At 38.2% G+C, this 16,141-nt stretch overlaps 1 protein-coding gene across 1 annotated transcript; it reads left to right on the top strand.

The window, feature by feature from the left end:
- Positions 1-7,951: 7,951 nt before the first annotated feature.
- LOC111139054 (olfactory receptor 6K2) lies at positions 7,952-8,917 on the top strand. Its single transcript, XM_022491172.1, has one exon. It carries the CDS (start codon positions 7,952-7,954, stop codon positions 8,915-8,917), a length of 966 nt encoding a protein of 321 aa, XP_022346880.1.
- The last annotated feature ends 7,224 nt before the right edge of the window (positions 8,918-16,141 follow it).

The raw sequence follows: 16,141 nt of genomic DNA, 5'->3' as shown, positions 1-16,141 counted from the left end.
TGTGAGACACGTGGAGCTGACCTGAACCCAACCTGCCCAAGCCTGGCGTCTGGAGCCCAGAACCTAAGCCCAGAGCCAGGAGTCCAGCTGAGACACGTGGAGCTGACCTGAACCCAACCTGCCCAAGCCTGGCTTCTGGAGCCCAGAACCAGAGCCTAGAGCCAGGAGTCCAGCTGAGACACGTGGAGCTGACCTGAACCCAACCTGCCCAAGCCTGGTGTCTGGAGCCCAGAACCTAAGCCCAGAGCCAGGAGTCCAGCTGAGATATGTGGAGCTGACCTGAACCCAACCTGCCCAAGCCTGGTGTCTGGAGCCCAGAACCTAAGCCCAGAGCCAGGAGTCCAGCCTAACTCTCCTTGTTGGAGCTGATGAACAGACTCACAAGTGTGAGGCTAAATGATTATTATTTTACTATCTGCTATGCATGGGCTTTGTCTGACATAGCACCAGCCTGGGATGGTAGAAATTTAATAACTAGTGCTTATTATCGAATCTTAAGATGTTCTTTTAGGTCATAAGTATTTTAGAATTGTATTGCTAATTAAAAAAAATGATTCTATTATTTTCAGAACGATTACTCGCATCCAATGTGTAGTTACTTAACCATGGTGCCTGGTTGTGTGTGTGTGTGTGTGTGTGTGTGTGTGTGTGTGTGTGTTTGAAAGAAATTTTACACATTAAAAGGATTATTGATCACTTAGAAATGGAGCAGGTGCTAAAGACCTGAACCTGTGAAGGCAGGGGGTGGGATAAAGAGATTTAGGAGAGTCGCTCTTTGGAAGTTACATCATCTTTCCTATACCGTTGTCTTCATCATTTTTGTGGCTTATAGTCATCCTGCACTTGAACAGCAAATGAAAAGAAATTAAAGTCATAGGGTTAAAAATCTTTTAAGGTAGAATAAAAGTTCAGTACAAAATCTTATGTGAAAATAAGAAATGTGCAACATAGTGAAACGTTGTAGACATTCTCCTTCTTTATTCTTATTGCTTGCTGGGTGCACAGAAGCACAATGTTCTGTGTTAGTCCAAACATAGCATAAAATTCATACGAATTCTCTGTGATAGTCTCTAGCTAGAAACTGCTGTGTAAGTAAATCAGTGTGTCTTTGTCTGAAGCCATAATACCATTCCTTGTTGCTTATTTTGGGCGAGAAAATCATTATACTCAAGGGAAAAGACCTCTTTAAAAAAAAAAAAAGAAAAAAGAAAACAGCAACAACTGATCTAGGTCAGTAATTTAAGAGAAGATAAGGCTCATATTGTAAGGCTCATAATTACATAAAGAGATGCTTGAGCTCTTTATTAAGTCTCTGGGTTGGAGGGGGTGTGGACACAAAGAAACACACACACTCGGCTGCGAATATAAACCGGTGTAGACATTCTGCAGAAAAATCTGGTAGAACTTAAATTACACTGAAGTGTATCCTGTCTTAGTAATCCTCCTCCTAGGAACATATCCCAAAGACATTCCACACTTGTTAATAAACCCACACGTGTGAAGATGTTGTTTGGGTATTGGAAAGTTAGAAGCAATCTGTGATCTATTATGGCTAAAAGGGATACCTAAAATATGATGAATGAATACTTCAGAGGGTCATAGAGGTGTTAGATACCATAAACTTAATGAACACAAAGAAACATAGATAACTGAAAAATAATGCTGACTGAAAAAAAATGCAATGAAATCGATTGAATACAATTGATGTAAACGGAAAGTACATGTAGGTAAAACACAAATGCATCTTTTGTAAGAAAACATACATATAGAAGACATCTTAAAATTAAAGTTAAAATAAATAATAATAGCTGTATAGGGAGAAAATAAGAGGAAGAATGAAAATAAAGGAAAACAAATAAAAATAAATTTCAATATACATTTAGATGTAATCCTTTTTTTTAACAAAATGGATCACATCCATTAGTGTTACATTTTCTGAGTTAAGTTTTCTGAGTTAACAATACATTTGTTTATGTCTCTCCAAGTCACAGCACAGAGATCTATGATTTCCACATAAAATAACTACAACATAATAATTTGTATCATGATTGTCCCTTCTGTTACTCATTTAATCCCTATTGCTGTAAATTTTAGTTTATTTTAATCACTTTTAGTCATAAACAAGGCCATAGTATGAAACCACATATAAGTTTGCACATTGCAATATTGTTGTAAGATTAATTCTGGAAATATAACTGTAATATTCAATAGTATTCAGGATTTAAAAATGAAATAGATAATGCCAAATCACCATCCTAAATACTGTAAAAATCTATATAACCTGCAACACTGAGGGCTTATATTTCAACACATTACCCCATGCAATGTATATTACTTGTTATATTCTTTGCCAACGTAAAGAGACAAAACAAAACAAAATAAATGAAGACATACATTTATTTGAAAGTCACCAGAATAATTTATTTGACAATTTATTAATATTTAATAAGCAGAGCAGCTCTTTTCTGTTGCCTCTTTAATTCATAATTATTATGTGTTGACATTTTTCTATTGAGACTTTTGTTTTAGAAAATTTAAAAAACTTTCATATTACAATTTCTTATAATTTATGAAAACAGTGTTTTTTTTTTCAGTAAATCTAAGATGGCTGGAACTATATAAGTTTTTTAGACATGGTTTCATATACTATCTGAAGGCAACCATTATCTGAATTTAGAATGATGGTACAGAATTAAATGTCATTGTGGGTTTCTAAATAAATGTGTTTCTATGTAATAGTCAATGTCTTTCATGGAGTCTCATAAAATAAATGCAATGCTTAAAATCACATAGGATTTTAAATTCCAAATTAATTTTCAGAGTAATATTTTGAAGTCAGAAGAGATACTGGTGGGTCAATTGTGCGAAACCTATTATTCTTCACCCACCTCTGATAAGGGGGGTCTCACCATAGAGATATTGGCAACAGTTTGCTAGGATTTCTGGGATAGCTTTTGCTGATGGGCTCTCAGGCCACAATTTTCTGCCCTGATGCAGGACAAAGGATGCCTGGTACTTAGAGATCTACTTGCAACCATAAGGAAAAGTCCAAGAGAATGACTTGTCAATTTGGGATCAAATAAGAAAGGAACATTCATAACTGATAACAAATATAAGTTATTATTTAATTATGAAATAAGAATCAATGAGCAGTCATCTTTTGAAGTACAATGTTAGCATCAAGTTGAACTTGTCAATGTGACCATGCAATTTTTAGGAAAATAACAATTCCCATGTAAAACATACTAAAACAAAAAAATGTAATTTCCTAAAAATTCTGATTTGGGTTTCTAATAGCTATTTACAATAACAAAACTAGAACTTTTTATTTTTTTTAAAGATTTTATTTATTTATTTGACAGACAGAGATCACAAGTAGGCAGAGAAGCAGGCAGAGAGAGAGGAAGGGAAGCAGGCTCCCTGCTGAGCAGAGAGGCCGATGCGGGGCTCGATCCCAGGACCCTGGGATCATGACCCGAGCCAAAGACAGAGTCTTTAATCCATGGAGCCACCCAGGTGCCCCAAAACTAGAACTTTTTAAAGAAGAGCTGCTTATTCCATAAAACAGAGAAGGAGAAATTCAAAGAGAGAATGGAATATCTTAAGGCCTAAAAGCAAGGTTGCGTTTTCCTAAATTTGGCTTACTGTCTTGGAAATAAGTAATCAGGATGTAAGTTCAGATCTCGGTTTTTGTTTTCCACCAATCTCTTCCCCTTTGCTGTGTCAGCTTCCTTCAAATCTGAGTCTTAGATTTTCAGCATTTTGATTCTATTAAAAGCCAATCTCACCAGAAGTACCACAGAAAAAGGAAGTTTATAAAAATAATTTATTCTAATGCCTCAGGCTCCCAGACTGTCTCATTGGTCCTGGATTGAAGTTCCCCAGAACTGGGGTTCTCCTAATTGCCAGGCTGAACTGTTTTTCCTAATTAGAGCCATTATGGGAATGACTGTTTTCTTGTCTTAATTAGTTTATGTAAAATTCCCAAGACAGTCTATCTTCCTATTCAAGTTATGCTCAGAAAAAGATACACACATATAAGAGGGAGGGAGAGAGCTCTACAGGGAGCGTCAGATCCATATTTCATTGCCTGGTGAAGGAGATAAAGTTTAGATGGAGGACTCAGGGTAGGGACATAGCACAAGAGCGAAGGAAGCTGATGGTTGGCCACATCAGGGTAGGGAAATTTAGAGTCTTCATCTAGATTTGTCCAACTTTGGAAGTCAACAGCAGCAAGGTCAGTGAATTAACTAATTTTGGGGAACTGGAGATATCTGAAGGAAGAACGATCCACCTGCATAAGAGTAGATAGCCCAGTGTTCATGCAGATACCATGAATAACTGTTGATAAGATTCTGAACAAAGAGGAGTTAGGAAAAATAATACTGTAGGACAAGTTAGTACAAAGCATAAATGTTTTAAATATTACAGTTTCCCAGGAAATGGGGCCAGGGCTCAAATGATTGCTTTAAAGCCACAAATGAGCCTTGTAAGCGATTTCTGAAATGTTTTAGGAATCAGTGTTTCGGGAATCAAGTGAGATTTCCAGTTAGCTGTTTGACATAAACATCACTAATGTTTGCACTAGATTCACAATTACTAAGTTTAGATAGAGGTGAGTTCAGTGGGAAAAGTCTAATGGTTCTTCTTTCAGGTTCAGATCTTCCTTATCCCTTTTTTGACCTGACTGCATCTCTTCAGGAGTTTAGGGAATCAGGTCTGGGTCTGCTGGGAGGCACCTTCTTCAACTAGTAGCTTGGTTCAATTTGTAAAACCCTTCCCTGAGAGCCGTAGTTAGAAGATGTGGTGACTACCACTGGGGAGATCAAGACTTATGGGGAAGATCAGATATGCATATGAAAAATCAAGAGAACCTAAAAAAAATGTCTTAAAAGGAATAGGCATGTATATGGTAGATATAGATGATTGATAGATGATCAATAGTCATGAATAGAGAGAAATAAATAGATGCTAGGTAGATAGTTAGACATAGTTATAGATAATAGATGGATAGATAGATGGTAGATGATAGGTAGATCTAGCTCACAGGGAATAGGAAGAGAATGATTCAAGACATGTGGGATTAACTTGTTGAAACTAGAAAAGACACACGTAGAAATTAGTGAGGTTTAAAAAAGAGTTAGAGGTTTGAAGGAAGATGAGGATATTTCAGGTAGGAGAGATTTACTTTAAGGTAATGTTCAGAGACCAGAAAATGAAACTGACGTGTTTGGAATAATTCCAGGTTTACTGAACTGGGGATTGGTGATTAATAATTTGCCATAACAACAGGAGATAAGGGGTTTTTTTTTTTTGTATAAATAACAAAAAAAATTCTGTACATTAAAGGAAGATGATGTAGTAGATGGTGTAGGAATTTGATGGGTCTTAATTACATAATCAGTGGACAAACCCATCTGTAGCTAGTATAAGTAAGAAACTGTAATAAAATGCCCTTTTCTAATTCATACACAAGGCTAGAACCTAATGAATGACAGACAACAAAGGGGGTTTACGACTTCCTGTTCCAGTGATTAAGAGAGTGTCATCCTAGAGGACTTGAGATGTTCCCTTTTTAAAGCAGAGACACCTCAGAAGAAGAGAATGGAGAGAATGTGAAACTCACGTAGAGGATGGAAGGAGGTCACATGTGTAAACTGATGATCTAGCAAGACAGACTTTGAGGGAATGGAAGCTTGTATCAAAAAGTAAGACCTCTGGAAACTTTTACAGTGGTGTAAGGCTTATGAGTAGGCATCAAATTCGGTGAAGGCAATGAGGATAAAAGATACTGATGACAGAGCAAGAAAAAAGGTAAGTTAAGCATAACCGGATGGTCAATTGGGTTTGAGAAGTGAGGCCATGATGGATATAAAATGACTAATGCTGGTGTCTAGATGAACAAAAGTAAGAAATTCACTAAGGGGCTCTGGTGGCATGCTGTGGATGAGGATGGGGGCACAATAAAAAAGCATCACCGCCTGAGTCTTCAGCTTCAACGACAGGAATTTATTTTCTTTCAATTCTAGGAGCTAGGTGCCTGTGATCCACATTTGGACAGAATTGCTTTCTTCTGAGGCCTTTCTCCGTGGTTTGTATGTGACTGCCTTCTCCCTGAGTCTTCCTAAGGTCCTCCCTCTGAAGCTGTGTCCACATTTCCTCTCCTTAGACGTCCACTGGTCATATCTGATTAAGGACTACCCTAGTGTCCTCATTTTGATTTCATTATCTCCTTAAGGACCCTTTCTCCAAGCAGAGTCACATTCTGAGGTTCCAGGGGTTAGAACTTCAACATGTGAACTTTGGGAGGACAGAATTCAGCTTGTAACAGGTGGAGACAGCACGTTTGGGTGAAGGTGAGACCTCTAAGTGGGAGGGTTCTGAAGAAAATGTGGGGCTCAAGAAAGAGATGCAAAATAAGAATTCTGGAGTCACATTAGTTAATGAGAGTAGGAGGCCTATAGAAGCTGATAAACAGTCTTGAATAAATAAGATCTTTTCGTAAAAAAAATATGGAGTTAGAAACAAAGAACAAAGAAAGAAATTTGGGAGGTGGAATACAGAATAGCCAATGAGGGGAAACAGGGTACTGTGGTGTCAAAAGGCAGAAAGGGAAGGGCTTTCAAGGATCAGGTGATTGAGCTTTGGAGGTTAGCGGCAATGAGGACAGAGGGAGGCCATTGAAATTGTAATCAGAAAGCCACTGATAAACTTTAAGAAAAGTCATATGGAGCATTGAGAGCAGATCATTGATTCAAAGGGATTCAGGAGGGAATGAAGACAATAAGTACATATTCACACATTAGGGAAAAATGATGTTGGTACAGAGGAGAGAAATCATCTGTTTAGAGACAGTACTTCTCTCTTAAGATAAGATTTGTGCACATTTGATAACAGAAAAGAAAGAATCAAATAAATGATTCTGAAAAGGAAATAAATTAATAGGACCATATCCTGCAATGTGATGTTTCCACTGCATTCCATGGAGCCTACAGCCTCTCTCTCCACCCCAGCTCCCACTAGAGCAGCTCTGCATTTATGGCTCCACATAATAACTTCCTATTAATTATGGCATTTGACCAAAGCCTTTTGGCACAAAACATATTTGAGATCCATTTTCCTAGAAGAGGGAGGAGAGAAGGAACTGGAGAAGTTAGAATGGCCCATCTTTTTTTTTTTTTTTAAGAAAAATAACACATAAACATTGCTATCATTGGTCTCCTCTGAACATTCTCTGAATAATTATTGCTTATACACATTATGTATATTATATGTATGTATGGAGATAGAGGATATGTCAGAGACAGGGAAGGAAGAGGGTGAAATTCGCCAGTGATGGCTTGTCTTTGCCATTAAAATATTCAATTAAATCACATGCCAAGAATCAGATGGGGAACTGGAAGCCTGAGGAAAGAATTCTGAAATCATTGTGGAGAGATCGTTAGGGAATCAGTAAGACCTGAATGAGGGGAAAAAACTCACCTACTCTTCCTTCACTGCCTTGTCTAGTTCTTTCTTTGTCTAAACACATGGTTTTAAAATGGGGTTCCCTGAACCAGTAGGATTAGAATCGTCTAGAAATGTGTTAGGCATGCAAATTGTTTGGCCTTACCCCAGATCTACTGAATTAGAAACTCTCAGGATAGGGACCAGCAATTTGAGTTTTAACAATGCCTCCATATGGTTCTGAAGATGTGAAAATTAGGGAATCATTGGTTTAAAATATTGACTGCGCTTTGTGACTGGAGATTGTCCCATACTATAACTTTAGTTGTGAGCATCTATGGGGTATGGACTATTTCCTTCTTCCTTTGTCTTCCTCCACATCCCCAGTACAGAGATCTACACAGAGCTGGCATTTGGTAAGCATATTTACTCGCTGACCAACAGTAGACATCTCCTACAAGGTTGAGTGCACTGGGAGTTGGAAGTCCTTGTTTTCAACTAGAAAATGGAGAGCCCCAATCAAAGCACCAATCAGGAATTCATCTTCTCTGCCTTCCCTTATTCCTGGGAAGGTTCTGTCATCTGTTTTGTTCCACTGCTCTTCATTTACACTTTCATTATCTTTGGAAACCTGGTCATCATCACAGTGGTCCAGCTGAACGCTCACCTCCACACCCCCATGTACTTCTTCATCAGCACCCTTTCTTTCCTGGAGATCTGGTACACCACATCGACCATACCAAAAATGCTCACCAGCCTGCTGAGTGAGAAGAAGAGCATTTCCTTGAATGGCTGTCTCCTGCAGATGTATTTCTTCCACTCCACTGGCATCAGTGAGGTTTGTCTCTTGACAGCTATGGCCTTTGACCACTACCTGGCCATCTGTAGCCCTCTTCATTATCCCACTATCATGACCCCCAGGGTGTGTGTCCAACTGACTTTGAGTTGCTGTGCTTGTGGCTTTATCACACCCCTCCCTGAGATTGCCTGGATCTCCACACTGCCGTTTTGTGGCTCTAATCACCTTGAGCATATCTTCTGTGACTTCCTCCCTGTGCTACGCTTGGCTTGCACAGACCCACAAGCCATCATCATGATTCAGGTAGTGGATATTGTCCATGCAGTGGAGATTATTATAGCCGTGATGCTCATTTTCATGTCCTATGTTGGTATTGTGACTGTAATTCTACGCATTCGGTCAGCTGATGGCCGACGCAAGGCATTTTCCACGTGTGTTTCCCACCTCACTGTCTTTCTGCTCTTCTTTGGCAGTGTGGCCCTCATGTACCTACGCTTCTCTGCCACTTACTCCTTATTCTGGGATACAGTCATTGCTCTGGCCTTTGCAGTTTTGTCCCCCTTCTTTAACCCCATAATCTATAGTCTGAGGAATAAAGAAATAAAGGAAGCAATAAAAAAACACTGGGGTCAAGCTAAAATCTTTTTTCATAAGACCAAGGACCTCAAGTAAGATCTAATTATTGGAAGTCTACATAGTTGTTGGTGACTTCTCATTCACAGCTCTCTGTGATCTTTTCCCACCAGCTTTTACTGAAACTAGTCTTCCAGAGGTCACCAAGAACAAAATTCACTAAAAACTAATTGTAATAGTTTCTTTCACTCTTTATCCAACCTGCATATGGTTGGATCTGCTTTGTTAAATCAGCTTCCTACCACTCAATTCAATCAAGATAAATTCATATTATGGAAATGATCTGGGTCAATATTTAATTTTAACATAGTCAAAATGTTTGTCAGATATGGTAATTGAAAACTCATCTTCACAAGACAAAGTTCCCTCTGTGGTACCACTAATGGATATAGTTGAAAAATAACCCTAATTCCTAAATTAAGTATTCACTGTTTTTTTAATTTAAATTCAATTAGCCGGCATATAGTACATACTTAGTTTCAGAGGTAGTGTTCAATAACTTATCGGTTGTGAATAACACCCAGTATTTATTATTGACGAATATCTGTATAGACATATTTCAGCAGGTTCTCCTACGGCTCACCTGTTCCATTCGCACCTTAGCAGTACTGTATAACATGAGTCCCATGTCTGGATCAGAAACGAGCCAAGGCCATCACAACTATAATGTGTGAAGTGAGTGGAGGCTGTTTTGCTCAAGACTCAATCAACTTCATTATGACTGGTGACCGTAAGAAGCTAGGACCATGGGTAGGCCTCTGTAATACTGACAGGGGAGGAAGCCTGACGAGGCTATTGGCTGCAATTGTGCGGTAGTTAAAGACTATGGCAAAGAATCTTAGGTCAAGAAGATCACTGAATAATACTATAAACCAAAAAACAAAATTTAAAACTTGGTCTTAAAAAAAAAATAAAGCAATATAACCATCAATGAATCAGTGCTTTTTTTTTCCATAATGAGTTGAAAAACTTAAACTTTATGTTCAATGCAATTAAAGATATTGTGAATTAAGTGATGACATCAATAAATCCCCACTGAATGAGTAAACCAGCACAGCCACGCTGCGTTCTGAATGTTCCAGCCAGCATCCAACAGTACTGAATGACTCTTCCCTTTTCCCTTGGCTTTGAAAATGCTGGACTCTCCTTGTCCTATTTTTTCTGAGGGCTCTTTCTCTTGCTGAGTCTTCTTATACGTGCTTCATAAAGGGTGATTTTCTCCAGGGCTCACACCCCAATTAAGATGTGATAAAGGGTAAATTTACATTTAGTAAATTTACATTTACTACAATGTAAATGCTAGGAGATTTTCCCTCCTCCCTAGCCCACCCACACAAGTCCTGTGATTGTCAGCCTCATTTTCCCATGACTGTGCCACAGCCATGCCCTCATCCTCACTCCTAAATCTTATGATACCAGATGGAAAGGCAGGAGTAAGGGGGAAAGGCTGATAAGAAGAAGCTAATATGATCTAATAAAAATCTTAGATAGAGAAGGGAAGGTAAATGAGAGAAAACCCATAGGTTGTGGGTGGAGATGTCCTAACAAAGAAAGTATTCAGCATATACTTGGTAGGAGAAAATAAGGGAAAATGAGGAAAGAGAGGAAAAGGGAGACCAGTAGTGTTCCTGGGTTTGAGTAGTGCGGCAATGTCTCATGTTCTTCCAGAGAAATGAGGAACGGAATTACTTCACTGATTGACTGACTAGTTATTTTAACTGTACTTTCCCCAAGGGTAATATCGTTAGAGAATTGATATGCATGAACCTCTAGAAGGGGAAAGGGCTCATACTTTTCTTATCTCTTCTCTCCAATTTCTGTATTACATAATCCTTTCCTAGAAATTATCAGTGTCCCTAGAATTTCATATAGCTAAAACTATCTCTCTTACATCCATACATTTCCACCTTCAAGCGTTTTCCCAACTGAGGCTGAATTATTTCTTAAAACTTAGATCTGATCACTTTTTTACTTTGCTTAAAAACCTATCATTAAACTCACCCTACTCTGTGAATGGAATTTTACTAGATAATGTGTGTGTGTGTGTGTGTGTGTGTGTGTGTGTGTGTGTGTGTGTTTGTGTGTGTGTTGAGCAAAAACAATTCCAAGCTGAAGAAAAACAAAAGCAAAGGAAACAGAAAAGAAAGTTCGTGGTGTATTGACATCCATACATGACTTTCTTACTATGCCCTTAGTAGATGCATAGGATTAAGGAAATGTGTGGCCTCTGACTTGGTGAGCACAGGAGCACCTAACTCATTCTTTTTAATTTTATATGTATTTTATCAACAACTTTGCTGCATTTATTAATCGTAATTTTGCTTCTTGTAATAAAATAACATTTTTATATTCACAACTGCAATTATATTTATTGATAACAAAAATACAATTTTTTCCTTATTGGGCATGGACTGTATATAAGATATTGTAATAAATGTCTCCTGTATATATGTTATTTGATAACAATCCTAAGAAATAGATATTATTATCATTCTTATTGTATAATTGAGAAAACTGTGACTTCTAAGCATTAAATGAGTTGTCTGAGGCCATGCATTTAGGAAGAGGCTGGGCTGTGATTCGAACTCCATCCGCTTTTACTCCAAAAGCCTTGCACTTAACCACCATGCTACATTCCTAACATTGTGCTGATATTCTTGAGAAAACAAAGAGGTGAGGAGGACTCTCTTCTCAGAGGCTATAGCATAGGCCATTCCTGAGGTTCTTGTTAATTCTATTGAAATAGCTCAGCTATTTCTTCAAGAAACTTTAAAAATGTATCACTATACACAGAGGAAAGTGCTAGGTGTTGGAATGATAGTGGTATAAGGCCCATTCTCTGATGTGCAGAAACTCACAGTCTGGGACCAGAGTTGACATCAGTTGGCCCATGAGCTGGATCCGGGTGATGGGAGGTCTACACCCCTGCCGTTGTCCTTGGAACGTGGGTTCTGCTTGTCTTCCCCCTTTCAGGGGCTGCTCCAAGGACAGAGTCTTGATGTGTTGATGAGGTGCTCACAGAATCTGGGCAGTATACACGACTGAACCCCATTAATGTCCCTATATAATCTTTTAAGACTCTGGTGATTGGGTGTGAGGACCCACGCATCCTGTGGTCACCCAAGACAACCTTGTATGCAAGTTCCCTTTGCTTATTAAACCTGCCATCTACCAATCTGGAGTGGCCTGCCTTTTTTTGGGTCTCTCACTGCCCTCCAAATATGGAGACTGGTTTCAGATTACACCTGGAAAACTTCAGAAGAGCTTGTAAACCAAAAAAAGGATGCTGTAGAATTTATCTACATTTAAAAAAATGCGTTTTTTCCCCAAATACTTGGAATCTCAGAATAGGCCACACTGGGCATGAAGGCCATGTCCCCCATCCTGGGCAACGTTCATGGCTTCATAGTTCCATTATGTGGCTGCTTCTTCTGTGGACCTGTGGATTTTTCTTCCACAATTATGAACCAACCTGCCACATTGTGGCCCAATAATTTCTATGTATCAGGCACTGATAGGTTCTGGAAAAGAGTTTCCACTGGAGAACTGGAGAGAAACCTATGAAAGTACAATACAAAAAGTAATAACAAAACTCATAAAATCATAGCAGACTTAGTATCTATTCTTGGTGAGTCAAGAAAAACTTCAAAGAGAAATTTATTTCTTCTGAGACATGAAGAACCTTTACTGTTTCTTTGCATTGGTTGTTTACCCATAGATCTTCACCCCGATTTAATTTAGCAGATTTCTTGACACAAACTAAGTACAGGCAGTAGACCGCTTTTAAGGAATACCTTACTCTTTCATCCTCGATAATAGAGAGATAGAATTTTTGCTGGGAGGACTAAAAGCTTCTTCATATGTAGTGGAAGTATTTATTCCAAGTAAAACCAAGAGCTGACACATTCAGAAAGTAATTTGAGGTAAATGAGCTTTAAAAAATTGTTTGCAATTAAACTTTTGACATTTAAAGTTATTTTTGCTCATTCATTCATTTTTTTAAATTTTTTATTTCTTTTTAGCGTAACAGTATTCATTGTTTTTGCACCACACCCAGTGCTCCATGCAATCCGTGCCCTCTCTAATACCCACCACCTGGTTCCCCCAACCTCACACCCCCCCACCCCTTCAAAACCCTCAGATTGTTTTTCAGTCATTCATTCTTTACTTTAGAAAAGATTTATCATATGTCTATTATCTATTTTTTTAAAGATTTTATTTATTTGTTTGTTTGTTTATTTTATTTAAAAGAGAGAGGGAAAGAGAGAGCATGAGCGGAGGGTGGGGCAGAGGGAGAGGGAGAAGCAGGTTCCCTGCTGAGCAGGAAACCCCATGTGGGACTTGATCCCAGGATCCCAAGATCATGACCTTAGCCAAAGTCCAATGCTTAACAGACTGAGCCACCCAGGAGCCCAACTGTCTACTGAATAAGGATTGGTTCTTGCACCTTGAGGTAAACATTTATCACAGGTCTTATAAGGTGTTTTCCGCTTGATAGTAAGATATAATAAGATGACCAGAAAATCATTTCATTTTGTTTTGAAGACTCTGGCTATCCCTACTGTTCTCTCTCTCTCTCTCTTTTTTTTTTTAATTTATTTTAATTTATTTTTATTTTTTCAGTGTTTTAAGATTCATTGTTTCTGCACCACACCCAGTGCTCCATGCAATATGTATTCTTCATAATACCCACCACCAGGCTCACCCATCCACTCATCCCCCTCCCTTCCAAAACCCTCAGTTTGTTTCTCAGAGGCCACATTCTCATGTTTCGTCTCCTCTCACCTTTCTCCTAATGCCCCAGGTCACTTCCTCTTGTGTACACCCACATGACATTTGCAGTGAGAAGTCTCATCTCTGGAGAGTTTTTGAAAGAACATAAAGCGGTACTAATTTTCTTCAAAGTCACCTCAGAAATAGAGCTGGAATTCTCTTCACTGATATTCCTCTGAATCCTACAACACTAATTCATCAAAGTGCAGTGTGGCCTTTTATTGTTTCTGGAAAGCAGAGAAGATGGTATAATGGAACTTTTGATGTAGACTTGAAAATGTCTCGTTTTTTAGTGACTGATTTACAAATGTGCTGGTTCAAGTGACTTATATTTGCAAATAACAAACCATTGATCCACCTTTTTGTTAGAAACCATTGTTTTCATGAGAAAAATCAAATGTTACTGATGTCAGTTTGCTTGGTGCATATATATGTGTATATATGTATACAGATACATACATATAGACATTTTGCATGGAGCCAACTGTAAGCACAGAGACCATTAGCATATTCTTATTATATATGTAATATGAAAAGTGGGCCCTCTATTTTGTAAACTCCTCGAGAACAGGCATCTTGCTTTGTTCACCTCTATGTTCCCAATGTCTGTGAGAATTCTTTGTCCCTAGAAATGCTCAATAATAGTTTTCTGAAAGAATAAAGTTTTAGAATAGAGGTAGTCTATGTTTCTTGACAAATTACAAGTGATAAAAAATTAAGTTGTAGAAAAACTCGGACTTTTCCCACATCCCCAGAGGACAGGGGAGGGAGATAATGGGAAAGGCACGATATCTGGTCTGTTTGCAGTTGCACATACAGCCCGTTGTAACAGTGGAATGAAGCCATGTCACAGATAATCCACGTAAATTTCTATGACTGGCATCAATGTTAAATAGAACTTTCATTGACATTGTGGGACTCTAGTCTCTTAAATATAAGAACTAAACTTCATAGTTTAATCATGGCCACAAAGGAGATAATATGTTCAGTCCTGGCCCTTGGCTCCTCCTTTCCTTTATTTTAATGAGAAATAATATTTTTTAGTTGAACTCTTTTTTCCCTAAGTGGGACCATGGCACCATACTTGCTATTTTTATAAGGTTTATGAGGACTTAGGCTTATATAGTTTCCTTCAGCACTGCTGTACTCAAAGAAAATTATTAGTGGATGGGAACATCAAGCAATTTTATGTGAGATTTTTAAATGATACATTGCAAATCATTCTTTAAAAAAATACAACCTTAGCTCTATGAGGAATTATTCCAAAGCAGATCCCAGACCTTTTCATTCTGATTTTCAAAATTAATGATTCAGAATAAAATGTATGGCTTGTAACTAAGATATAAAGTGAGCCATATAACAATTCTATGAAATGGGTAGATTGGTCATTACTACCCCCATTATGTACTTAACAAAATTAAAGCAAATTTCTAATGCTCATGTGGTTGTTAAATGGAGGAATCAAGCCTTTAAACTGATGGTCCAGTGTACTTGCCATTATCCCCGCCTCTCCTTCCACCTCAATTTGGTTCATTGTATAAAGCAAATATCATGGCTCTTGCTTTTTCTTATTCAGTGCATTGATACTAAATTAAAAAATATTTAAAAAATATTAAAAAATTTAAAAAAATAAGAGAGACTGAGAGAAGATTATAGTAGGGAGCAAAAGAGCTGTATTTTTTAATGATAGGATTGCAAACTTGAATAATATATATTCTGAATAGAGTTAAGGCACAAATAACTTTAAAGGACCTTCAGTGTTAAGAATTAACATCAATATATTTAACTGTAAAAAGATCACTTCATGTTTTTGAATTATATTACATAATATTCTAACCCACTTAAGAGACAAAAATTGGAGATATTTTAAAACAAGAACTAATCCTGGAAAAGCAAAAATTAAAAATTTTAAAATAATAAAATAATTATGACCTTTATCCCATGGGAAAGAAATGGTTTTATGTTAAAATTAACATTGTTTCCCTTGTTGGTATATGAGCCAAGAAAGTGGGACTCCAGAATATGCCCAGTAAGTGTATTATGAATGTTAGTGCTGCAAGTTGGGGGTACTCCAGAATTCGAGGTAGAGAGCATCTCTTGGAGCTTCTGGGCCCAGGAAAAGATCTGATAACTGAGGGGAGGCCGCAGGCAAGCTGGACAGAGCTGATTAAATGGGTATGGGAAGCACAGATCTGCCTAGTGCCGATAACCTTGACCCATACAAGAACCCGCAAATTACTCTTGCCCTTGCAAAATGGAAGGTAAGACTCCTCTCTCATGAAGCTGTCTGGGATGCACTCCAGCCTCCTCCACAGCCACCGGCACTCACTCACCTGAGAGTGACATGCTACCTGAAAAACAGTGCGGGGCTCCAAACCTCCACTGTGTTCTACTCAGTCTCGAGGGTCTCAGAGCCAATGAGCATTCTCAGAAAACTGTAAAAGTAGCAAGACGGTCAGGGGGTCCAAGTGTTAAACCACCAGGGTTTAA

This window comes from Enhydra lutris, unplaced genomic scaffold (genome assembly GCF_002288905.1).
Source record: "Enhydra lutris kenyoni isolate GAN:26980312 unplaced genomic scaffold, ASM228890v2 scaffoldscaffold94, whole genome shotgun sequence".
NCBI classification, from domain to species: Eukaryota; Metazoa; Chordata; class Mammalia; order Carnivora; family Mustelidae; genus Enhydra; species Enhydra lutris.
Note: the sequence above shows the minus strand (reverse complement) of the source record. Positions and strands in the feature narration are given on the sequence as shown.